This window comes from Corapipo altera, unplaced genomic scaffold, assembly GCF_003945725.1.
Source record: "Corapipo altera isolate COAL_440 unplaced genomic scaffold, ASM394572v1 112, whole genome shotgun sequence".
Lineage (NCBI taxonomy): Eukaryota > Metazoa > Chordata > Aves > Passeriformes > Pipridae > Corapipo > Corapipo altera.
The window spans coordinates 929,148-954,917 of NW_020884899.1; the positions used below are offsets into that span (position 1 = coordinate 929,148).

Sequence of the window (25,770 nt, forward strand, 5' to 3'; positions counted from 1 at the left end):
AAAAAATATTCATCCTGAGAGAGCTGCCCATCGCTTTTGAAATATCTGCTCGAAATCAAGACACATTTTTAAAGGCAGTACCTCGTGTTCCTTTGGGGCAAGGCCGTTCAACCATCATTCCTCGTTGTGTCTGAGGCCAGCTAATCCCCCTGGCCTCAGTCGGTTCACAGAATCTCTCTGGCAAAGGGAAAAAACTTGTCACGGGAGGAATTTTGGTTGTGGAAACGGGTGGCGGTGGTCTGGGTCCTTTGCTTCCTTCCTTTGTTCCTCCAGCTAGTGTTGTGCTTATGGGACCTTTCTGGGATGTGGTGCTAGTGGTTGACACTGTGGTTTTGTACAGCTCTGCTGAAGAAGTTATTGTCACTGCTGTGGTAGGCACTGCACGGGGAAAATTAGAGCAATAATAAAGTAAATGACTTAGAATTATATATAAAAAAAAGTTATTTAAAAGTTATTTATGTAGCTTTAAAGGATTCTCTGGAGTCTCCTTTCCTTTATCTTAATATTACTCTCATTGCTATTCTGGGTGCTTAAGATATAACTGACTGACTTTTTTTTTCTTTTTTTTTTACCCCCAACCCATACTGGTATGACGTTTCAGCACATTCTCCAAATAATCTCTTCCATAATAAAAATTGATAGTTACATTTCTAAAGGCTGAAAGGCAGCACTAGCGAGTTATCAGTACATAACAAACACGCTCAAAGCAATTAAAGATTACTTAATCACTTCTGCAGCAGGAACAACTCGACAGACAGACTCATTTGAAGCAGTGTGCCGTAAACAATGCAGGCCAGCTTCAACAGCAAAGGCAGTGGGCTGGAACTAACGAGACCATTTTTAAAAAACAGCCCCCAAAACTTCAAGTCACCCAGCACACACCTTCCAGGGCCACAATTATGATAACATCTTCCCACCCAGCAGTCATTCTGCTCGAGAGAACTGCAGCACACCCCGCTAGCTCCAAACAGCACGTACACGGTGTTCTCCTCTGGGAGCATTCGGGGGCTTAACACCCTCTTTTGATAAAGCAGGTATGAAGACACAACTCCTATAAGCTGGGGGCAAGGACTAGTTTCATCATGCACAAAAGCCCAGGACACATCCCTGGTGCCCAGGACACACAGTTGCTCCTGCCACCGACCCACAGTGGGGACTCCTCGAGGGGCTGCTGAGACACAGCCCAGGCCATGCCAGAGGGAATTCCAGTTAATGCCAGTGGAGAGAATAGTCTGGAATGCCTGTTCAACACCTTCACACATACACTGAGAAAATGGAAGCGAGCAAAGTAACTGGAACAGTTACCATTCCTTATTTCCAAATCTTCATTAGCGTTCACAATGCTTTACAGGCACATGAAAGCCCAGATTCCTTGGGCTGAGAATAAATAAGCTCATATAAAATAATTTTGTCTTTTTTCTTTCTTTCTTGTTTTTTTTTCTTCTTCTGCTAGGCCCTTGAACTCTGAGTTACTGGACAATGCAGTTTCTCTAAATTAAATCATAAAATAAAAACAAAAGAAGAGCTGTCTCACTTTCTTCCAACAGTTACTTTATAAGTTAGTGTTTTGAATAATATTAACTTTCAGTAGTTTGGCAGTTTAAAAGCCTTTTTCAAAACCCTTTTTCAATTATGTTTCAGTTATAACATATTAGAGGTCTTACACAGTAATTTATCTTTTTATTTTCACATGAATTTAGAGTGGAGTTTTTAAAGAGCAAAGGCAAAGATGTGCTTTTCATCCCTCTCCTGCTCACAAATGAGAAACTTCTCCAGAGAGCCTGTCTTCTTTTCAGTCTTGTTCTTGGCTGCTTGAACACAGCCTGTGTAATTGTGCTGAACTCGTGGTGTAGCCAGCTCCTCCAGAAATCCTCAGATCTGTTCTGCAAGTGCTTGCCTGACATCTTGTGAAACTGCTCTATTTTCCTTTTGATGACAATGCATCCAGCCTTCCAGTGCTCTCCCAATTAACATTTGTCAAAAGCATTTGCAATCACTTGCACAAGTGTCAGGCAGTGCTGAATCAGGTCCTGGGGAACAGGGAGATGGTGGGGATGGAGAATGATGCAGGGACAACCAATTATTTCTATCCATCCCCTAATATATGGTGCTAATTAGTACATATTTAATCACTGCAATGTGTATTAGCATTACTGCGATTACAGCTCAAACCCTATAATGTTTAGGACAGTTTTGTCTCAGGAATACCATTGTCAGAATTCATAACAACGTTCTGAAGCTCAGGAGTGAGGTAAAAATTGTCAGAACTTATTTTGTGTTGTGCCCTGAGCTAATATAATCCCACTGTCATTATACACCTTTAGGTAGAACAATGTTCATGCTATCCATTAAAACCAATTTCAAAGCCTATCACCTATGATTCAAAACCGACCTGCATAGCAGAGCAGTACTACATACTTAGAAATATATTTTTAATCTCACGTTTTAGGGGAAAGACTTCAAACCACCTCTCTCTAAAAAAAAACCCCGAAAAAATTACAGATAACTTCTAAGAGATTTTCTCTTGAATTAAATTTAAGAAAAAGGAGAAGTCAGCATATTTAAGAATGTATCAGGAAACTTCAGACAGCGCTTGAAGTCTGGGAAAAAAAGATGGTCGAAAAAATAAGAAACAACTGAACGCATCACTTCAAGGAACACATCTTGCTTTGAGGGGGCAGGTAATTTTGTTTTCAATGACCTGTGGGAACTTAGATGTGCAAGGCCATTCTCCTGAGCTGCCAGGGGACACGTGACAGCTGCCACCACCCCACGTGTCTCGTTCTGAAAGCTGAGCGTGGTGGCACCTGCAGCTCTTGCCAATGGACCAGCCAATGGCAGTGATGTTTAACGTGCCACAACTAAGAAGAGTAACAAACTAATAACTCCACATCAAGGTTACGAACCTATTGTTCTGAGCAGCAGGGTTGAGTCTCTACAAGGCTGAAGATGCATAATTTTTGCCCAACTCCAAAAAAAGCCACTTTTACAATGCAAGATTCTATTTTGGACTTTTTGACCAGGCTTTTGACATGCTGAGGAGAAACCCAAAACCTATTCTGCCTCCTAGTTTGTTTTTTTTTTTAAGAATAGGTATGTCTTACTATCAGCTGAAGAGCAATAGGAAGCACATCCAAAGACTCAAATTGAAGGTAATTAATTCACATTTCTTTCATGCAGCTCCTAATAGCTGATTTAAACAGTTATGCATGCTATCTGTTACTAAAAATGAAGACACCACTGGAGTAAAACTTAACACCTGTTTAACAGTGCGATGTCTATAAAAACCATAACACAATTGCCTAGGACAGCAGGGGAATAGTAACTTTTTTTCCCCAACTGACAGTGAGGAGTAGATTTAGACAAGGCACACAAGCTATCTAGTATTCCTTGCCAACAGGTTTCTATTCTAGGCAGGCATAAAATAAGTTTTTAAAAAACCAAATCAAAAAACTCTCCACCCAAAATACAATTCTGACCTCAGATTTACAATTGTGCTGAAATGCCCAGATGACGTGGCACTTCTGAAAATACCAATGGTTCCATTCTCACCTCTGGCATCCAGGTAGTTTTAGAAATCAGCTGCATGGATTTTTCCGTTGTGTATGCTCTTATAGGTCAGGTATTTCAGTGTGTTTGGACACAGGGAAATCTATGTGCCCACCCTAATTTTACTGAGCTGCTCTGTACAGCCATGGAGATCAGAAACCTGTGCAAATCACGATTTTCCTTCCTTCTGTTTATTGCTGCTGTGTGCCTGTTTTCATGCTTCACTGAATGGCAGGGAAGGCATGAAGACTCACCTAATTACCTATAGGTTCCAGCTATTATGCTAGCCAGTACTCACTGACCCTGCCAAATCCATTTAGTTGAAAGTAAAATGTTTACACAGCCATTTAAAAATTTACACCCTGAAAATGATAACAAATATGACAAAAATTTAGCAAAAATACCTCTGGTTAAGAAATGTGCTATCTGGTCCCCACTACATTGTCTTTACTCATACAAGCACTCTTTCATCAGTCTGTAGTCTATCAGATTTGATATAATAGTACAGGTGTAATTTATTTGACAATTTGCTGCATGACTTTGTTGTAGATTCTTGCTGTTGCAATAGTTTTCTATTATTTCAAGCCCTTGGTGATACTACTCTCCAAGTTTCTCTTCTGTCCACACTCACAACATCCATATTTTCCTGCAGTGACCCAATAATAGTTAATGATGGGTATCATGGTACAAAAGGGGAGGCAGTTTCAGTTTGAACAGTTAGCACAAATTGGGGTGAATGTAGATGAAATCTCTCCCTAACACACTAACACAGAACAAAAGGATTTATCTTCTTTTTGTTACCAAGGAAACCTTACAATGTAATGCACATATTCACTTTTCAGAGGGAAAATTCCCTTCATTCTTCCAGGTCTTTTAACTTAAAATTCTTCTAAGAATTCCTATTTCAGCAAGGATTCATTTGGACCATCAGTACCTCCTGTAGAAGGAATGTACCTGGACATATCCACTTAATTTGCCAAGGATATAAAAACTCTGGTTTGTCTCAAATTTTTCACAGTACCTTTTTGAAGGACCTGATATATTTTACTTCATTTCTAAATTAGAGTTTTGATTTTTAAATGCTTTTTTACACTTAACCTTAGAAAACATGTTCTTCTGCAACACCTGAGTGGTGCTTGTCAGCTGTAGCCCTGAAAACCATTTCTACACCTATGCCAGAGATGCACCAGCTGGAGGCTGAACGTTTTATGTGCAGCATTGCCTTGGCAAATGCCAGCAGACACCAGCACTGCAGGAACAGGAGGATCCCCTGGAGAAAACCTCAGCTGGGGCATTTGCTCAGCATCAGAAGTGCGGCCGAGGCACTCAGGGACATGGCTCCGGGGTGGGCTCAGCAGGGCTGGGTTTACACTGAACTCCATGAGCTTCAGGGCTTTTCCATGGTTCTGTGATACAGTTATGTACTATAATTTCCATGAGAAGTGAGAAGAAAAAACATAAAAACGTAAAGAGAACATAACAACATAAACATAAAACATAAAAAGAATGAGGTTAAGCCAGGAGTTCTAAGAGCAGCAGACCCACTGCCAGAGTAGAAACTCTACAGTTTTAGAAATCTGAAGAGTTCTGAAGATTGAGAAAATAAGGATGCAGGGTGCAGGTAACACGGACAGTTGCAAGAGGAGAAAATGGTGTAGGCTTGCAGCAAGGGCAAAGTCAACATCAGGTTAATTACAGAGGTACTTCAGAGGTTTCAACAGGCAGATTTAAAAATTAAAGAAACAACAGAGAAAACAATGCCAGGTTTGAGGACATGGAGGGGCCCAAGTTTTGGCACTGGGAGCAAATGTAAGAGAGTAACTCAAGTATGAAAAATTCATCTTTCTTGTATGAAGAAAGACTGGTTTTTTTTGAAGCACTCTGTAGTTGGATGTTATGGAGCAGACAAGAACTGATAGCCAAGACAGATAGATAGGGGAAAAAATAAAAATCAGTATGTGTCTTATCTATCATTATTTCTCCCATGGTAGCAGAGGGAATACAGATTACTGAGTTTCCCACAATGGTCCCAAGGTAACCACTTGAAAAGAAAAGGCCAAGACTTCCAATTTTGAGACACTGACCTTGTGACACCATTAAATACTTGATATTAAAGTACCATTACAAACAACACTAAAAGAAGGTTCTTGTGGTAGGAGACTTAAAGAATGTTATCCTGACACCTGTGTTGTTGAGCAGATGATTCAGAAACCTTGAGTCTACCACAAAAAACCCAAATCAAATCGAAACAAAAGAAACACAAAAATGCCCTTTATCAACTGTGCTGAAAAACTGCTCTAACTCCACATGAGATAAAAAATCCAAATGTTTATTACACATACAGATTCTTTGTGTAGAAGGACTGATCTTCAATTTGTATAAACTTCATGCTGAAACAAAGAGGAACTGGGAACATAATAGAAATAAATACAGAAGTAGAAAGTGCACAGAATTTCTTCTTGCTTTTATAGCAGTACATCTCAAGGACAATTATGTTAGATAATTTTGCCTTTCATTTAGTCGTTTTTAACTACAGGCAATTGGCTTAGGCAAAAGAGGAAATGAACTGAAACAGATTCTTAGATCTGCTATTTACAGACCCATACAAAATTAAAATATTGGGTATTGGCTTTATCTAAGGAAAAATACCATTTGTGAATATATGCATCACATATTCAAATAAACCCAGGGTCTTCATATGGCTTCTATATTTTAAAAAGGCCAAAATCAAAATATATTTACTGATGTCCCAATGCATTTAAAACCCAAACTCATAGCTCACTCAAACATTCCTTCTCTGTCTTCATGGGTGAATGGGCAAACAGCTCAGAGGAGAGGCAAACACCCTGCAGGGTGCCCTGGACACCTTCTCCTCTGGGTCTGGCTGGAATAAACCATTTCTCCTCCTGCCTTGCATGCAAGCAAGGAACCCAGGAAGGGCTACTGGGGGATGCCCAAATCTGTTTCTGATATTCTCTGGGATGTGGCCAGCAATATGTACTGTAACTTAAGATCTTGGAGACTCTCACATAATAAAAACATTATGAAATGTCTTACTGGAGACCTTTGGAGGTTTACTAAAGCAAAGGAAGGATTCCACAAAGCCTTTTCTCTCCCTGCTCTTCCTTTACACTTTTCTGCCTATGCAATGATTTAGAGATGAGCTTTTGTCACATTCACAGCAGCTGCCTGAACTGCAAAAGCTACTTAGAGCCAGCACCTCCATTTTCTCCTTACTCTTAAAGCTTTGTAGAATTTAAAATGCACCTTCGTCTCAGTGTCACCCAGTGAAAACTGACACACATGAGAACGTATGGAAATGAAAGCTTTCATTTTTTTCTAATTACATAGGTGGTTATCTCTGCTGAGAGCAGCCCCAAAGCCTCCCTGAGGAAGGGACCAGCTCGATGTAGGGACAGTGAAGCTGGCCAGGGTGCAGCCACAGCTCAGCCCCCAGACCCCCACAACCTCACTGAGGCTGGCTGTGCATTGCCAGGGAGCTCTGCAGGAGACTGACTGGGCAGATCACACCTGGCTCTGGAGATCACTAATGTATTGGTTCCAAACTGGCCTCTTCTGCTGCCTCTTTGTACCTGGAAAAGCTGTATGTACGTGGATATAATGGTGTGCACATTACAGAGCTTGCACTGCTGTGCATGAATCAGCTCTGCTGAAGCAGGACAGCTACTTTTCATGTGGAGAAGCCATTATTACTGCTTTTTTGAAGTAGAAAAAACGGCTGCTAAACATGCATACCAGTTAGATGAGAGAAGTGAAGTATTACCTTCACTGCTAAAGCAGCTTATCAACATTCTGTTCATTGCTGCATACATCTTCTGCCACAGAGCATTTCTCTTGCTATTTACTCTCCTCTGCAGACGTTAAAATGTGGCTGTGCCTGTTCACGTCATTTTTAGGGCTTTCTGCTACTTAAAGATCTGTTTTTCTTTCCTCTTTTGACAGTTAGTACCTTTCCTTTCAGGCAATAGTTCTAACTTCTAGTGAGCTGAAGTGCAGTTGTAAGGGACCTACTGAGAAACCCACTAAAAAGATGTCAGATAATCTTGTCTAACCCGACATCAGAAACTGTGAAAATAAGGCTGTGGAAAAATCCTTATGCTTGGTACTGCACATTAACCCCACACATCTCCTCTGGGGCCTCCCAGCACACACTGCTCTCCACTGCTGGCGCCAACAAGTTAAAAGGTCTGCGTGTGTGCTGTAATCAATTCAGGAGGCAGGTAACACCGGGAGGATGGGAACAGCCTTCTGGCTCAGCGGGAACCAACCTGCACTCAGTTCAGCTACAGAAGTCAAACTGACTGATGGTATAAAGTAAATAATTCCTCGACTCATTCTCAAACACAGAAAAGCTACACAATTCTATTTAAAAAAAAAAAATAAAGAAAAAAGAAATAAAGAAAAGCACGAGCCTGTAAACCAAATAAAGTAATTCCGTTTCTCTTCACAGGTTCTGCAAATTTGTCTTGCACCACTGTAACGCTGCACTGCTCAGCATGGTGCAAGCAACCCCTCCTTGCCCTTCTGCCAAGAGTTAAGTCTAAGACCAACAATATTTTAACACAGTTCTCAGAATGGAAACACAAAGAGATTAAAAATGAGAAGAAGAAAAAAAAAAAGAAATCCTTACCTTGGGCAGGATCGGGTGGGCCGAACTCCAAAGAATATCTGAGAATGAAGTTGTTATTCCACACGTACAGCTGGTTGTCCCTGGGGTTGTAATCCACCGCGGCGATGTACTGGTACTGGTTGGGGAAGGGGATGTCCACGTGCTCGCCCCTGCTCAGCCTGGTGTTGTAGATGTAGTCGATGGCGTTGCGGCCGGTCTCGCTCTCGTTGTCCTGGTACACCGAGCGCACCACGTACAGGACCCCGCAGATCATGAAGGCGTTGGACGCCGCCCGCTTGTCGTACGTCGTTTCCCAGGTGGCCTCGAAGCGCAGGGTGTAGGGGTTCAGCTGGCTGATCACGATCATCCCGTTGTTCTGCTCTGTGGCGTAAATCACCCACAAGCCATTTTCATCCACCGCCAAGTCGATGTCAGTCTTTCCTCCCCACCGGTACGGAGACGTGTCGTGGTAATTAGCGTAATTGATTATGGCCTCCCCACTCTTGATTCTAGTCCTCAAGTCAAACTTCACTATGTTCCTCGTTCTTTCCTTGTTAAAAAAGACAGCGCCGTCGTACACCACAAAGCCAGTACCATCCACTCGGTTCGGCAGCTTGTACGTCGTCTGCTGGCGGCCATTCTGGAAGTCCTCCAGAGAAGCGAATTCTATCAGAGTGTCGGTGCGGTACGGAGTCCAGGGCATGAAGTAGATTTTATCTGCAGCCTGGAGAGGGTCTTTGCACCAAGCACCTGCTTTTTGTTCAGCTTCATATAAATACGGTGAGTCCACAATTGCTTTCAACGTCCCCGGGCAAACAAAAACTAACAGTCACAGAGAGAAGCAAGACAAGAATTATGTCAAATTAAGACTGTCTCACAATGAGAATCAAAAAAAAAGAAAAAAAGAAAAAAAAAAGGTAGGTAAATCATAATGACTGTGTCAGGAAGAAAAAAAAAATCCATTTAATTGGCACTAGATTATACCTTATGTTATAATTAATGCAATTATCACCCTTTATCATCCACTTTTCTTAAAGTTACCATGTTCTTGCTGTACCAGTATGGAAAGTGGATGGGAACTGCTTTCACTAGTACAGACCAAGGCTCAATGGCATACACAGACAGCTGAAAATGTAGAGCTACTCTTGCATTTTTGTTTCAGACTTTTAGTGAGTGCGGATTAACGCTCCAGAGCTTTTAACTGGTGTGCAGGTCAGTTCAGTCCAAAAACAATCACATCGACTTGTTTAGAACTTTAAGAAGTGGTGAGGCTGAAAAAGGAGGGGCCTCGATTAAAAATAAAGGAACAAACCAAATCATCAGGTATATAGAGAAAGCAATTAGGAGCCGAGAAAACAAAACACAACCAAAGCAATGAATGAAAACAGACCAGGAAACCCTGTAACCATGGCATGCTATGGAGAGGGTTCTGGAAGCCAGGCAAGATGACACTTGATTAACAAGAATTTACCCAAGGGTGAGAGAAAGAGGGAAAGAAAGACAAAGAGAAAGGGAGAGAAAAAAGCAAGGGAGTCTTCCCTCCAGCCCAAGTACTTCAGACACTATACCCCGCCACCTACTTTAAGCAGCCAAGTCACTTTATTGCAAACAGTCGACTTCTTATGAGGTGTACTTATGAGATCCTGCTGATTATCATAATATAAGAGTGTTGTGGGGAGGGGAAGGGAAGAGGTTAACATCCATAAGGCACATAACAAGGAGCTGGGGTTTGGACTGTATACGTTATTTACCTTTTTGCTCCACTTCTATTTTAAGCATCGGAAGAAAAATAAAAAAGTGCAAGGAAAAAAGAAAGAAGATTAACGTAAATCGACTATTAATCTAAAAGATTAAATTAGTTACAGACGCTAAATATAGGGAGAATAAGAACTGCACTATATTGGATAAAGAGAAACAGACAACAGGATAACCTAGCAGGAGAGAGATTCTACGGTTACACCAGTGAACATGGATCGATCATTCTAGTAGATTAAGGAGGCAATACAGATATGTTGGCATGTAGTTTCACTTAGTGAACCTGAATAAATAATGAATGACTTTACTAATGCATGCTATACACACTCTTTTTCTTCTAAAAATATAATGCTATCAAGCTGGGGTTTAAGTGACACATTAATTTATCATATATGTGCAAGTGCACATATACATATTGTATTAAATAATTAGAAATACAAAATTCAGTATATTAATTACATAGGTTTGCATATGTGCTTATTAAACTCCCCCCATCTTTGTCCCAGACATCCCTCTGCTTTTCTTTCTTGTAAAGAAAGCAGCTTGCACACTTAAGCCCTCCTTAGGCTTTATTTTGTTTTCCTGAATGTTAACCTTGAGAACTTTTGCCACTTCTTAGTCTATAACTGCAAAATCAGACTAGAAGGAATAAGCAAAAACATCTAGAAAAAAGAAGCAAAAGCACAGTAAGCAAGAGGAAAAGAGAAGAAAAAAATTAACAATTTATTAGCTCATTCAGGCATTCTCCAGCATCATCGATTAAGCCCAAAACAGCAAGCTAGTATGCAAGGACAGTCATACTGTGTTTAAACAAACATCCACCCTGCCACCATACATGGAAGACATAAACCCAACCCAATTAACAAAGTTATATTACTATAGCAATTTTCCCCCCAGGAAGTTTTAAGGAAGTTACAGAAAGATATATAGCTGAAGCCCAGCTAGTAAATAGCTTTTCAATAATTATTTGCAATAAAACCTATTTCATATACTCTGTGGCCTCTGAAGTGTGCTCCCTTGGTTTCATGAAATGACCTGGGAAATGACAGATGTACCAATCCGTGTAACAGCAGCTGCTGATACCGAGGAAGTGTATCAGAACTATTACACAGCTCTTCCATTTTCAGTATTACAGCATTATCCTGAAGAATGCCTTTGCATGCTGCATAGAGAGTTTTGGATTTCGGTTTCATTTAAGGAAATTGCATAACATTATTCTGAGAGAATGGTATTGGCTCATCTGACCTAGTGCTTCTTCAGGAAACAATTCCATAACTTTACGGGGGAGCTGAAGGGGTTTAATATTTTCAAAATGAGCAGTAGTTTTCCTGGTTTTTTGTACAGTTACCCATCCTTAGGTAAAATACTTGTTTTTCTGCAATTTGTAATTCTTGCAGTTATCCAAGTAAACAGAAGATGTACTCTGAAGTGAATTCCTGGGCTTCGCCATTAGTATTAATGACTTCTGCATGATTCTGTTTGTGAACTTCTATGCATGTGCTTATTCCTCACCAAAGAGCAATATTGATATTGTACCTGCTTAGAATTAGTAATAGGAGAGGGGGGAAAAAGCTAGGGATAACTCAGATCATTACTGGAGTGTCTGCTCTGCATGCACTGGGGTACAGCTGTACATTTGTCAGGGACAGATGGGCTTATTGGAATAAACAAATGCTGCAAAGTCCAATCAATACACAGAGAGAGAGAATAAAACACTTTAAAATGTTTTCTATTGAACTCCCGAGTCCAAACAGGCTTAAAATAAAAATGCACAGATGTACAAAACGGCACTTTTGATGTTCTCCTTTATAAAAGGACTGACTTCTGTTAGTCAAAGTGTCAACATACATTGTGCAGTATAAGTGAGAGAAATGTCAAGTATACTACTCTCAATTTCTTTGTAATTTAATCAATAATACTCTTACTTCAGGACAGAGCAATGCCTATCAAATTTGTCTAGCATTTTGGTGGAGATCCAACTGAGTACCTCAAAAGTTGGGGTTGTTTTGTCTACACTTTGAGATGCAAAACAGGAAGCTTTTCATTAAGTACTTTCAAACTTAATTAAGTTTACCAAATTAAGTACTTTCAAATAAAGCAATGCAGCTATGTGTTTCTGAAGGCCAGCAACACATAGAGGAGCTCATAAACTGCATTTTGTACAAGGGTGACAGCAACTCCAGTGTGTAAGAACTCCCACCTTTCACCACAAAACCTTCTATGATTGACATTTGTCATCCCTGAAAGCCACCACAATGAGACACAGCAAATTTTGCAGTCTTGCAGTAACTGAAGTTCAGAAAAAGTAAGAACCATAACTGAACCTTGGTTAGAAGTGCTGTGATCACTAAACTCCTCCCTTCCCAGGCTCACAAAAGCCTGTCCTGCCCTCCTAACAAGTCTCTTAAGCTAAGGCAGCTGCTATTTGCAAACTTAATGATTTCAGTCATTCTGTACATTTAGATATGGAGCACTGGAACAAGTAAGGAATAAAAATTTAGATTTGATAACTGGAGTTTATCAGGTATTAAAAAAAGAGACTTGAAAAATAACAGGATAAGCTTTTTGGGACAGGGAAGAAAGATGGTCAACAACCAAAATGGCTACTGAAGCACAATGTGGTTTGAAATCAGATTTCAAAACTGATTTTAGTCTCTGGTAATCTTTTTGATGACTGGTGGCAATGACAGGTGATGCCTCTTACGGTTCTGGAATTGGGCGGTGTCATCACTGTACATGCTGCAGTTGACAAACTCCAAAACTCAGAGACTTTGAAAGACAAGAAGCATCCAGAGTCCTGAGTTACGATAGACACAGAATTACATAGTTCAAAGGGCAGGCCAACACAGTTGACAGTAAACAAAAATAAACATTTTAAAGTTAGAGTAACTACAAGTCAGAGTACAGGGCAGGCCGCGCTGTGGCACTGTACTTCTGAAACTGGAAAAGAAAAGGTTCCTGTAGGTAGCAATACCCAATCGGTAGAACATATCCACACTTCTCTTCCTAAAACAGCATAAAAAATCATGTTTGAACATTATTTGCATGACACTTTTTCTCTATGAGCTACCCTACTGGAACTGGAAACGTAACTCCTTGTCATCTGTCTGACCTCACGGTTTGGACTCAGATGCACTGCCCTCTTTCTGAGAATTTGGGAATGAAAATAGCGCCAAAGCAGAAGCGGTCTTTGTGGAACAAAACTTTGGTTAGACTGGGGTAAGACATCACTCCTCAAAAGTGGCACGAGAAGAACAGTTACAACAAGCCACCGATACTACACACAGGAGGAATGGTACTAGGGATCACTGTTTGCTGTAGGCTTCCAGTCCTACAAATGGTACAGGGAAAAAAATCAGCAAGCAACCATTTCACAATGACACAACAGGAATGAAGAAAAAACAGATGATCTGTGTTTGGCCTTTAGCAACAGTGCAGGTTCAGTGTGGTGAAGCAGTACAGAGCAGTATTTCGGTTTCAAAAGACTAAATCTTAAAATTGTGCAGGAAACAGTACGGACAGTTTTGACATGGCTTTGCCTATGCCAGAACTCATTTCCTTCCTTTTTGGATATATACTGTCACCACAGAGTTTTTTGCATCTCAGACTTGGCCTGTTTCCTGTACCAACAGAAAATGTGACTTTGGTTAAGGATTACTGCAGATCAAGAAATACACACTCAATAATAACTCAAGGGAACGATCAGGGCACTGCTCAAATTCCATTGCAAGCACAGCTATTTCTCTGTGGAGTTACGGGACGAGGGAGAAGTCACTGCAAAGAATGACCTTACAAGAAAGCAAAACCAGTTAAAAGTGTCCAATCTGCAGAACTTTTATGAACATGCATACATATCAATGAAAAAAAGCATTAATTACTGCAAGGAAATAAGAAGTATGTCTACAGCTACAGAACTTTGGCATTAGAAAGAATATTGTACAAAACTGCTAAAGTAGCCATAATATCACATTCTTCTATCTCAATATGATTTCAGCATTTACTTTGTTTTCAGTGAAAAATCCTGTTCTGGTAGCTGATTTATGGCACAATTCCTATTTTGTCTTGAAATTAAACTGAACATTTCTTTCTCACTCTTTTCCCCTCTGCTTTTAAGAACCCAGTTTGAGTAACTCATTAATGAATTATTCACTCTGAATCTGTGTTCATTTACAAGGAAGCACAAGGTCCTCTTACAATGTCCCCCAACTGGGTCATTTGCCTCTTGAGTGTCAGTGCTGGGTTTGCTGTGCACCCAAAGTCACCACAGCAGCAGGTAGCCTTTCAAGTAGATCATGATTAAAATTGAAGTCAATTCCTGCTTTACAAGTCTGTGAGCCAAGCCAATTTGTCAGCAACTGGTAGCGGGCAAAAGTACAAATTTCTATCTGGCCTATTGAATAGCTAATTTGAGTTTGTTTTCTGGAAAAACAGTAGCCTTAAAAGCCAAACACTTAAGAACACAGACAGACACTTGGCCAGCATCACACCATGGCTTCCTTCCACCCTTTGTGAAGCTAATTGGAGCCCTAGCCTGCGAGTGCTTTGCATGCATAATGGCTCCGTGGGCCACAAACATATGCTGCTTTTCCATGGAACAGCACTCCAGCTTCAATTGTGAGGGCCAGAGGAAGTGAGCAAGAATAAAAAGATTATACTTACTGTAAGGAACACATTCATACTGAACTTCTAGATATTTGTATGTTCCAGGACAAGGATCAGGAAACACATCTGACCCAGTAACAACTATACACTGTGTTCGGTTGTTGCACCTGTAATGGGAAAAGAAAGCAAGCTAATTAATTTAAAATTACATTTAATTTGCAAGTTCATACTCAAGTACCACATTCAGTGCTAACCCTCTTCACACTTGGGCAATCCAATCCATAAGACAACAAAGTTAATTACTACTAATTAGTCAAAGTCCAAAAAAAGGCTTCAAGACAATATTTTAGTTCATGCTTTATACTTCTAAATTTGGAGATCAGTGTTATCTTAAATGTCCCCACTGTAGACATAGTTGTATCAAGTATATACTGATTTGATACTACTGCTCAATAAAATGAAAACAAAATGTAAAGATTATATAATTGAAAAATGTGCAATTCTGAATAACGTATATGAACATCAATGAATAATTCCTTCCATCTTTAGAGACATACACACTGCTGAATGGTTTTACATCTCAGAGAGATTTTTACTGTGATTCAAGGAAATGATTTTAGTTGGAATGGTTAACGTAGACAAAGAACATCAGCATTTTCATTTAAATTATTTTAGGAGTTATTGGTGGCCTCTTGTTAGGCTACAGGAAGAGGTAAAGATTGATCATCTGAGGAAATAAGAAAAATAGTGAAAAAGAAGAACTGCAAGAAAATTAATTAAAATGAATTTTAGAGGAGACTAAGCACTGAAACATATAAATGATTTCCTTACCAAGGAAAGCAATGGCATTCTGATACAAAAAAGAACTTTATTACAATGCCTCTAACCACGTGGATCTACTGAACATTTTTGAAGGTATTATTATTATTATTATTATTATTATTATTAATAATAATAATTAATAATATAATTATTAATATTAATAATTATTAATAATAATAATAATAATAATAATATTTTCGACTACTATTGATTTTTCCAGAATAAAAAATACCTAAACAAATATTAGCTTGGAAGTTAAAGATGAAAAAACAATCGCCTAACCCTGAAGAGATGGTCAAAATGTAATACAAAAAAATAGTCACAAGGAAGTGAAGAAAAAAAGGAGAAGGTCAGGGAGTTTGGTGACTAAAAGAAAAAGAGCTTGGCTGATCTTCCCAGGGGTTAGTTTTGTTTGTCAGTAAACTGAATAACAGAAGTCTGAACTTAAGTAATAGAGCAGCCTTTGACTCCAGCTGTACATCAACTTCTCTGCTGCACTGCTACTTCCCACACTCCCTGAATGCCACAGCCAGGCTCAGATCATCTGTCCTGGCTTTCCACAGCTGCACAGTGCCAATAGGTACTGGAATAGTTCATGCTACCTCATAAAAGGCAGAGCAAGCACATCTGAAGAACTCTAATATAAATCACCTCCCTTTTTACTCAGTGATCAGACCAGCCCAGAGCTGGGCAGGACATGCTGTGCCTCTGCTGAGTGAACTCAAACAACAACTCTTCTGACTCCATCAGCTAATTCTTCTTTTTCCTTTTTCTTCTTTATTTTAAGCTACTTATTTCCAGCAGCATAAGGTTCAATCATAATTGCAGAACTAACTGGAACTAGTCAGGGATTTCTGTACATATGCACAACCATGGACAAAGATAGATGGTGAGGAGTTCACCTGCACGTGTGCTGTGCAGATGGAGGCTGTACAGGCAGGAGAAGGCAAAAGGGCCCCAAAATCACAGGCCTCTCTGTAATATCCCTGATACTGGGTTTTTATGCCCCACACCTCAGGCAGACTGACGAGCATAACCTCAGATGTTAAGATTTTATAATAAATTTCTTTAAATTTCTTTGTGTTTCTTTAGTGAAAACCTCACGCTGAGACCAAAATAATTCCCACAAGGAGGCTTCTCATAGTGCATCATCCAGGATGATGGTTTCCATGAGTGTATGCTGGGAGGAACTGCTTGAGAAGGTCATACTAATGAAGGTCATACTTCATACATAAAACTCTTGTTGCCCTGTGAAAAGTTGTCTTCTCCTGTTTCATTTTCCCCCAGTGAAAGACTCATAATGTTGCCATCAGCCAGAAAAACGATAAGAACTTCGTGCTAGCTTTTATCAAAAGGATGTGTAATAATTATTCAAAAGAAAATTCAGATTTTTTTCTTTGTACAGTAACTGTCAGTGTCAAACTTCAGGCACTGAGTGGTGTTTACAGGAAGTTGTTGACACTCTAAAAACTTTTGACTATTTCTTTATAGAGGATTTCACCTACTGTGTATATGGTGACCTTTAGCTCACCTTTGGCCAAAGGAGACCCCAATTCCAAAACAAGGAGCTGTGTCCACTGCTGCAGGACACAGCACTGCTACCACACACACCAGTAATCACTTGAATAGCAAATTAAATAGAGTATTTCTGCTTTAAGTTGTAGTTTTTCATATTCAAATCACTGATTTTTCTGCATTGCTGGTTGCATTTTACAAAACCTGAGTAATTTTCACATAGGGTTCTAATTTTCAAGCACTTCTAAGATTTCAAGTTAAAGACATTTGATTAGGATATTCACATTTTAAAAAGCCTACGTTCAGGTCACTGTTATAGAGTTTAGTGGTCACATTTCTATCAGAGTGAGACATTCAAGACAAACCAAGAGCAACTATAGCAGCTGTCAATCCCAATTCAGGGCTTACAGACAGGACATGAAGAGAAAGTGGACTTTGTAGAGGTAGTTCTGAGATGAGTAACTCAGGGAATTTACACTGCTGTGAGTTATTCTCTGGATAAATGAAAGCCCTCTGTCTGCTGCACTGTTCTGCTCTGTAAAACCAGAACTTCTCTGTTAGTCACTGGCCTACAGTCCTGCTGCTCTCTGCAAAAGCCATCTTGCCAACTGACCAAGGTTTCAGCTGAGCTCCTTTGAGACAAGAAGCAGTGAATTCTGTGCTATATTGGCCAAAAGAGCCTCCACTCTCCAAAAGCAGCACTAAACAGCAGCTTATCCTCCATGGCTACAGATTAGCAAAGCTGCTCATCCCTGCCAGAGCAGAACTTCACAGCTTTGTGAAACCTTTACACTCCGAAACATTGTGCTCCAAGAACAGGATATTACCCCTTACAGCCCTCAACAGGGTGACCCATTTTCATTCCTTTTTGTAATGGGCAAACACCTTCTCTGTCACAGGATTCTCCAAAAAGGAGACTATAGTGGAAATAAAGTTCCTGGTAATTTGCAGAATTAGCCTAGACAACATCAGGAAAAAAAATAAACCCAAACCTCAAAAACCTTAACTGGCAAATAACTTGAAGTCCCTCATTCATTTTAACCAAAGTTATTTTTTCTACATAATATACTGATAGTTTGGTCCATCTATTCAAGCGCTTTTAGAATTGTTCCAATGAAGGCATGATACAAACCAGCTGTGATTTCTGCAAACTTAAGATGTCAAAATCAGAAATACTTTGGTGTTTCAATTTGTGATCTAGTGTTTAAGTTTTCTGTAGGTTTAAATAGCATTTAAGTGTTCTGCAATCTACATAACATCATACTTCCCCAGCATATGTAAAAATACACGTTCTCAGGTTTTTATGAACAATCTTAAAATTCATATGATCTCACACACTGAGAAATGTCTTTATGCTTAAGACATTCACAATATTCACAAAGATTCATGATACAATGACTTTGTCATTTACAAGGAAATAAAGCAGATCTGCAAAGAACTCTATATAAACTCAAGAACAGTTGATTTGGGCAAGGTAATATATGAATTAAATTTGAAACCCTAGTTAGGAAAAGACTAACTGAAGTAGCAAAAGAATTCAGGTTCCTGTGCTAGCAACAACAAAGAGTTTTGCAAGGGGAAATGTAGGAATTGCCACTATTTTCATGAATGCAAGAAGCAATTGTGGACTCTGACACTCATTTCTTCTGTACTTTAGTATGAATGAAAAAAGGTTACATCTTCATAATGCAGATGCATCACTCAGAGTAATCTAAAAATCAAATGGAGTGTTTAATTAACAGTTACAGTATAATGTCTGAACTCCTTTCACCTCAGGAAGAAGACTGTGCAAATGAGGAATGGCCCCTTCACATTTCAGATGAATAAAGAAAGAAAAAGGAAAGCAGCTCCAGCAGGGCTGGTATTAAGTATCTTCTGCTCGTGATGTAGCCATGTCCCTGCTGCATCCATCCTCCTTGCTCAGCAGTAAGGAGAGCTGTATTTTCCATGATAATTTGTTTGCATTTCAACTCTAATCTCGACTGGTACAATTCCCAACAAACTGCTTTTGCTGGTTTTTTTTTTTATTATTATCTTATGTTTATTATTGCACTTTTCCACGTGCAGTGTATGGAGATGAGATTCCATGTGCAACCTATTGTGTGAGGTGTTTTAATCAATAATCTCGTTCTGCTGATTAAGCAGGGGCTCCTGTTTTGGCAAGATAACATTAGTTTCTCCTGTCATGCTCCAAAAGCTATTGGGAATCTTCAGCAGATCATTAGATATGCTACAATAAAGCTTTGGTACATTCTCTTTTCTTTCTTAAATTACTTCTTCACTGTCCTATCGTTCCTCGTCACTGCTGGCACTGCATTATTATTACAGCTCCCCTGAAACTTGCACTAGAGCCATGTCTGCAGGCCATAGGATGCCATTTTCAATTGCAGCTTCTGCTTGAAAATATAAATTAAGAAAATTTCATTATCTCCTGCCAAGGGCCATTATTCACCATTGTTCTAAGGAAGATTAAAACCACACAATCTATGGACTTGAACAAATACTCCAGCATTAAAATGAGAAGCACAGTGTATCGGGACTGGAGCAGAAAGTGAAGCACTGGAATCTGAACAGCAGCCTCTGGGAAGGCACTGGCACAACATGGATCACACCAACTGAGGGAAGGAAGGGGTCACCTTTATGGGCAAGTCACATCTGTCACAGAAAGAGACATACAGATGCTTTTCAAGTGGTTCCTGCAGTCTGCAAAAATAAACTATGTGTGAAATAATGTCCACATTGCAATTCATCCTTCTAATGCCTTTGTTTCGCATATTAACTTTGACAAATAGAGTAATATAAAGCAAAAGGACATGGATTAATGCTAACCAGAAAAGAACTATCAAAATAATTTTGGGTATTCCTGCATTCTTCATTTCCATGAATGCAGCGTTTCATTAAGTAAGTTAAAATGCAAACACAGAAAACATCACGTGTACTTCACAATAAAAAACCCAAAATACAGTATAAAACCACGTCTAATAGATAAAATTCATTTTCAATAACATTGTCGATACATTTAAAAAAAAATCTATCTTGGTACGTTTTGAAACTTTCAAGTGAGATCTGACAATATTTCTCTTTCAGTATATTGATTAAACACTCAAAAGCCAGCCCGTGGCACGTTCCTGCACATCGCCTGCAGCACCTGCTCAGACACCACCAGAGGCACAAACTCACCACACACTCCATATGCTCCTCTTGGTCCTCACTCACCCGGGGTGAGCTCCAGTCTGAGCAAAAGGATGTGGGAATGTGGGATAACTACACTCCATGTATTGACTCAGACTGAAAGATTCCTGAACTCTTTACCCAGAGTCAGTAGCTGTCTTTACAGATGTATCCCTACTGGGCTACAATGCCAGCTGAGGTGTGCTTTTCCTTTTGTGTGCATCTTCCTAAAACCTCCACTCCTGTCACCAAACTCACAGCTACCTGGGTATGAAGATGTCAGATATTACTTCAATGTTATGTTTTATTAATCTGGTCTTGGAAAGTATGTACAAAGCTTACATATAAAACAGCCAGAGAACAGAGATTCTATTTTAGGGGTGTTTAGATAAAACTATTTAAAGGAATGTACTTAAATTCTGAGTTTCAGGTTCACCTCACAAGCAATACATGATTACATACTGAAACCCACTGAGTTAGCAATTTAAGCCTGAAAAAAAGAGCTGCTAAGAACACCCAGCCTTCCTGTAAAGCCTGGATTTGAAGCAGCATTGGCCAGCCAGCACTGCCACTTCCAGAGTGCCCCAGCAACGGGCACAAAAGTGGCACAACCCTTCCCATGCAGGAGCAGTGAGTGCAGGAGTCTCTACAGAGCCGTGCTTCCTTCAGGGTGGACACGTAATCCTGGAACTGGCCTTTCAAAAGCCCAGGAAACCTCACTGACAACGTTGCTTACTCTTGTGCAAGATTTTCTAAAAATTATTTTCCAGTTAGAATCCCCAGAACTATTACAGGGGAACGAGTACACAAAAAGAACAGAGTAGCAATTTTACCTAGCAAAACGAGAAAACAGATTTAGTGTGCTGTGGTTGGTAGTTTTCATAATCCAAGGAAAAAAAGGGAGATATACGAGCAGGTATGATAGTGGAATTTGGCCATAAGAGATGTGTCTAGATACTGGCAACCCTCCTGTGACCACTAAAGCAGTGAGGCATGCTAGAGCTTGGTTTGAAAATTCACAAAGCAGCCCTGGGATTTCTACAACATGACCATTACAGCAATAAACCTGGTGGGTTTAGATAAAAAATATTTGAGGGGGTAGGAGGGAAAATTTTTTCAGGTTTTCTTTTATATTTTATTTTTAAATATAATATCGATGATTTGTTGAATCTTCCTAATTACCAAGTAAATATATCTAAGGAAGCAAAATAAGAAGGTGCACCATAGCGTCGTTTCTGTTTGCCCAATAAAAATGCAATAATATTTAACTGTGCTTTCTCTGTAAAATGCAGTCTTGTGGGAGTTTAAGGGTACACATTAAGCATAAAAACTCCAAATAGACAATAAACCAGCATAAAATATGCAACTTCCACAGGCCTTTTCTTAGGATTACCCAGTCTGATCCACTGTCAATGAATGTGTATCAGACTTGTCTGGCAAAGTAATTTGACGGTATTTGTTGCTTTCAACCTCTTCTTACAACTTTAATACATTTAGTTATGACCCATTTGCCTTTTTGTATTCATGTCTCTAAGTTCAAAGCAGTCACTGTTAAAATGATGAATCTTCTCACTTGCATCTGAAATAGTTTTTTCTTGTCACAATTCATCCTTGTTCTAGCACTTTGCTTATTGGTGTAAATGCTATTATTATGGGGTTATCATTAACCAGAAACTGGAGCATCAGATAAAAGAGGGAAAAGAAAAAAAAAAAAGAAAAAGGAAATGTGGATTCCAGTGGAATAGTTAACTTGGTATTTTTTAAGCGCTTTTATAATCCCATCTTTCTATCCCCACTGCTTTCTAACACATATATGAAAGGCCTACTAGAGCAACCAGAGCTTGTGAGGAGATGGCTGTAAATCAAGGACAGCAAAAGCAGATATGAAGGATGCAACGAGGTGTGCAAAGTACACGGAGCAATCTCCTGGTGAGGGTGGCGTGGGGACAAACCCACACCCCGGAACAGCACGAAGCAGAGGAGACCTGCTTTTTACAGAAGATGCTTCTAGTGCAACCCTGCCTGAGGAATAAGGAAGGGAAATACAGTGATTTTCACAACCTTGTCACATTATTTACGTGCAGGCATACTTGCAAGCGAGCTGCAGCACGGGGTTACAGGCAGTGGATGTCTCAGCACACCAACTAAGCCAAGCGGATCCGCACTGCTGAAAAGTAATCAGCTCAAAAGATCCAATTAAATGTTTCACCATTTAGACAAAATAAATAGCCTGCAGCTATGCTTATTTACTAATGAAAACTTTAGTAGTGCAGCACCGTCCTATCTGAGCAATTTGCCCAGATTATTCACACTGGGTGAGCACAAGTGCAGCAGCACACCCTGAGCATCCGAGCAGGTTCCAGGGGAGGAACGTGGGGCTGTGCAATAAACCCAGAGCTTTACGAGGGGCATTCACTCCTGAGGCACAGTGCTGCAGCAGAGCTACACAAAATCCAGGGGAAAATCCTGAAGCACAGTGTCTGATCCTTGGGAATAACACTGCAACAGATTTGCAGGAGAAGAGACTGCCAGGTAGAGAGTACAAGATAAGAGTAAAAAGCCTTTAAAATTCTTTTTTTTGCAGCACTGTTGATCTTTTTTATCCATGGCTTGGCATGCAGCATATTCATAATGTAGTTAAAAGTTATGTAACTTAAGGCAGCTTCTGAGTCACTATTAAATGAGTAACTTGAAGAATTACAATATTGAAAATATTGGAAATATGTAGCTTTATCCTTCACGTTAATTTGCACAGATCTGAAATATGTTTTTAACAATCACCCACTTTAATTACTAAAATAAAGTATTTTAAATGACAGGTGTGATTTGTTACTGCAACTTCTGAAACACAGAAGCCTTGGTAGACTCTCAATGCCCACAGCAGACTCCAGGCCTGTGCAATGCAAGTTCAGCTTGAGTCACTGTGGGTCTCCTGAGTTCAACACACCTCTCCTGCTTACAGAACTGCATACTCAACATCAAACTATCTTGCCTCTAACAGGAAATTAAGACTTGGTCATTTGCAGAATTGGCCACTGAGACAACTGGATTCCATAGGGTCCTTTGGTTTCCCTGTGCAGTGGACAGGATGAGGACAATTTCAAATGGGGTGTGCAGTGGGGGCAACCCTAACTCAACTTTAACACACCCATTCACCTTGAATAATTAAAAATACTGTAGCCTGTATCAATTAGGAGAAATTATTGATAAAAATGTTCACCCATTGCAGTTTGTAGATGGAAAACGATCATATTTTTAACAAGGGAAATGGGAAATCACTGTGGGATGCCCTGCTTAGATTAAATTAGTAAGATCTTGTTATCAGACCATATAAAAGATACACCATAATAAGACATGACCTTGCAGAACCTTGGAGCCAATCTGACTTTTTTCCCCCTGTAACCCTTCCTAATTATCTGCAAAGTTACAGACCCTTTTGTGGCAGGTTATTTTTCTGTGAATAGTGAGGGGTTTTGGGCTTTTAAATATTTAATTAGTCTTCTGATATGAGAATTGCTGCACATGCCAACTGCTTCGATTTTCAAACTGTGTTCATCCTAATTATGTTCAGATTTAGATTGGTCATCCCAAACCTCTCACTCTCGTAATTATTTACTCCTTAAAGATCATTCAGCAGAGAAATATTTTTCACCCTTATGGCTTTTCCTTTCCACAAATGGCTTTTCTGGTCTGTTAATTACCCACTCAGAGGATTAGAGTTTGTAATAATGCAAGAGATCCTGCACGTAAGATGAATTTTACAGGGTGAAAAAGAATAAATTGTTTTTGTAAACTTGCCTCGGGGAATACCCCCTTTCTGGATTATAATTTTCATCAACAGAGGCCATGTGCCCACCCCTGCACATCCACCAACCCCACAGGGCCATGGAGTGACTCATTTGTGCAGCTCAACAGGACTCAGAGTGAAATGCTGAGCAAGAGGCAAAAGACAACTTGGTTATTCCAGGACATTTATCAGAGTGCAATCTGCTGGCAGTAAGGTACGGTCCTTTTTCTCATAATTTTAATGCAGATTTCATGGCCTTAAAGTTACGTATGTTTAACTGATAACTAATAATAAAATTACAACTTTTCTCATTTCATCTGCTGATTTTTTCCAGAAGTGCTGTCCCTTGGTAGATCTTTAATCAACTCTGTAACAGCGGTGTCATTTCCTATTAAAATGTGTCTGAGAGTCCTCACTACAAGTACTTTCTTTTCTTCTGAGAGGAATGCTTGTCACAAAAGCACTGTTATTCATTACCCACAGCAATGTCTGGATCTAATTATCATCTGGAAAGCTTGCAGGGCTTCCAGGTATAGGACTTACCCTGCAAAAGTATCCTGTTCTAACTTGGAAAGCACAGTCCCACTTTCTTCTTTGCAATTTGAAGGTAAGGGATTAAGTTACTGATGTGAGCTGTGCACTCCATCGTTCCTGGAACTTTCAGTTTTAAGCCCAACAGAATTTAGGGGACTCCTTCCACTCCCTTATTTCCACATCTGCAAAAATCCTGCCTGTGCTGCAGTTGGTTTTTACCCAAGTCAAGCAGATTCACCACCATAAAACACGGATCAGAAAACTCACTGGCTTGACTCTGTCAATGCACAGATAATCTTTAATTGTGTCAAAAATATTCATGATCTAATCCTTTTATCAAACTGTCTGCCACTGAAGGAGTCTCCTGTGCCTGCACAATTAAAAACCGCGTGTCAGCCACACATAACACTGTGTTACATTTGATGCAAATCCTTTACTATTGAAATAAGCACTGGGCTGACAGCAGGAAGTGGCTGATAAGAAAGCAACAAGGCATTGCTGATGGCATTCATGATAACTGAGCTCTAACTCATATATGTTCTGTCTACAGCACGTTACCCAAAGTGCTCCTGTTTTAAGTGCAACTCCAGGAGGTGTTCTTTTGCTGTATCTCTGCCACAAAGGCAGCAAAATTATCCAAGAAAGCTAAATACACAAAGTAAATTATGTTTTTCATACCCACCAGTGATGCTGGCACCAGAATAATATACTGAGAGTAATATCACTGCCGCTGCATCCTAGATGAGAAAACACCTACAGCTTCATGAGGGTAACAGTACAGTTGAGCTCAATGCTGCTAAGAAATTCTGTAAACAGGGAAAGATTATGGCTTCAGAACTGTCACTTTATTGCTACACTTACAACTCAGCCTAAATGAAAATACTTAATAGACAGAGCACAAACTCTTGAGTTATGGTGAAGCAACTATTTTACAGTGCTGCAAAAAGGTGTATATTAAATGCAATTCCAAATTGCACCGTCATCATATACATATATATCACAAGAAGTAAGGTAAGGTTTAAGATCAGAGACTACTACTAAGAAAGGAATTTAGACACCTTTGCACTTACAACAGCAAAATATAGATCCTGCCAGATGAAACATTATACAGCCTGGTGTCATTAAGGAGGAGTAAGACTTCCTCCTCCAAGGTGTTTGAACTGCATGACTTTGGTCAGGACAGCTTGCCCAATGAAATGATTTTGCTGCCTCATTTCTTTTCTTTTTTTTTTTTTTCTCTTCTTTGCATGTGTATGTGTGTGTGTGTATGGGTATGTGTATGTCTGTGTATGGGTATGTCTGTGTATGGGTATGTGTGTGTATGGGTATGTCTGTGTATGGGTATGTGTGTGTTGGGGTGTGTGTGTATGTCTGTGTATGGGTATGTCTGTGTATGGGTATGTCT

The 25,770-nt window shown here is 39.7% G+C and overlaps 1 protein-coding gene across 23 annotated transcripts in view; it reads right to left on the bottom strand.

Annotated features, from left to right (window-relative positions):
* The window catches only part of ADGRL2 (adhesion G protein-coupled receptor L2), a 173,805-nt gene that overhangs the window by 35,107 nt on the left and 112,928 nt on the right, over positions 1-25,770 (bottom strand). For 18 of the 23 annotated variants that reach the window (XM_027648925.1, XM_027648942.1, XM_027648933.1 and 15 more), the window contains exons 4-7: positions 14,594-14,703; positions 9,931-9,945; positions 8,201-9,001; positions 82-378 (exon numbers count right to left, since the gene is read on the bottom strand). In XM_027648925.1, coding sequence (XP_027504726.1) covers positions 82-378; positions 8,201-9,001; positions 9,931-9,945; positions 14,594-14,703 — 1,223 coding nt within the window. The remainder of the gene's footprint in view (positions 1-81; positions 379-8,200; positions 9,002-9,930; positions 9,946-14,593; positions 14,704-25,770) is intronic. The other 5 variants (XM_027648943.1, XM_027648934.1, XM_027648941.1 and 2 more) reach the window with 1 other exon arrangement.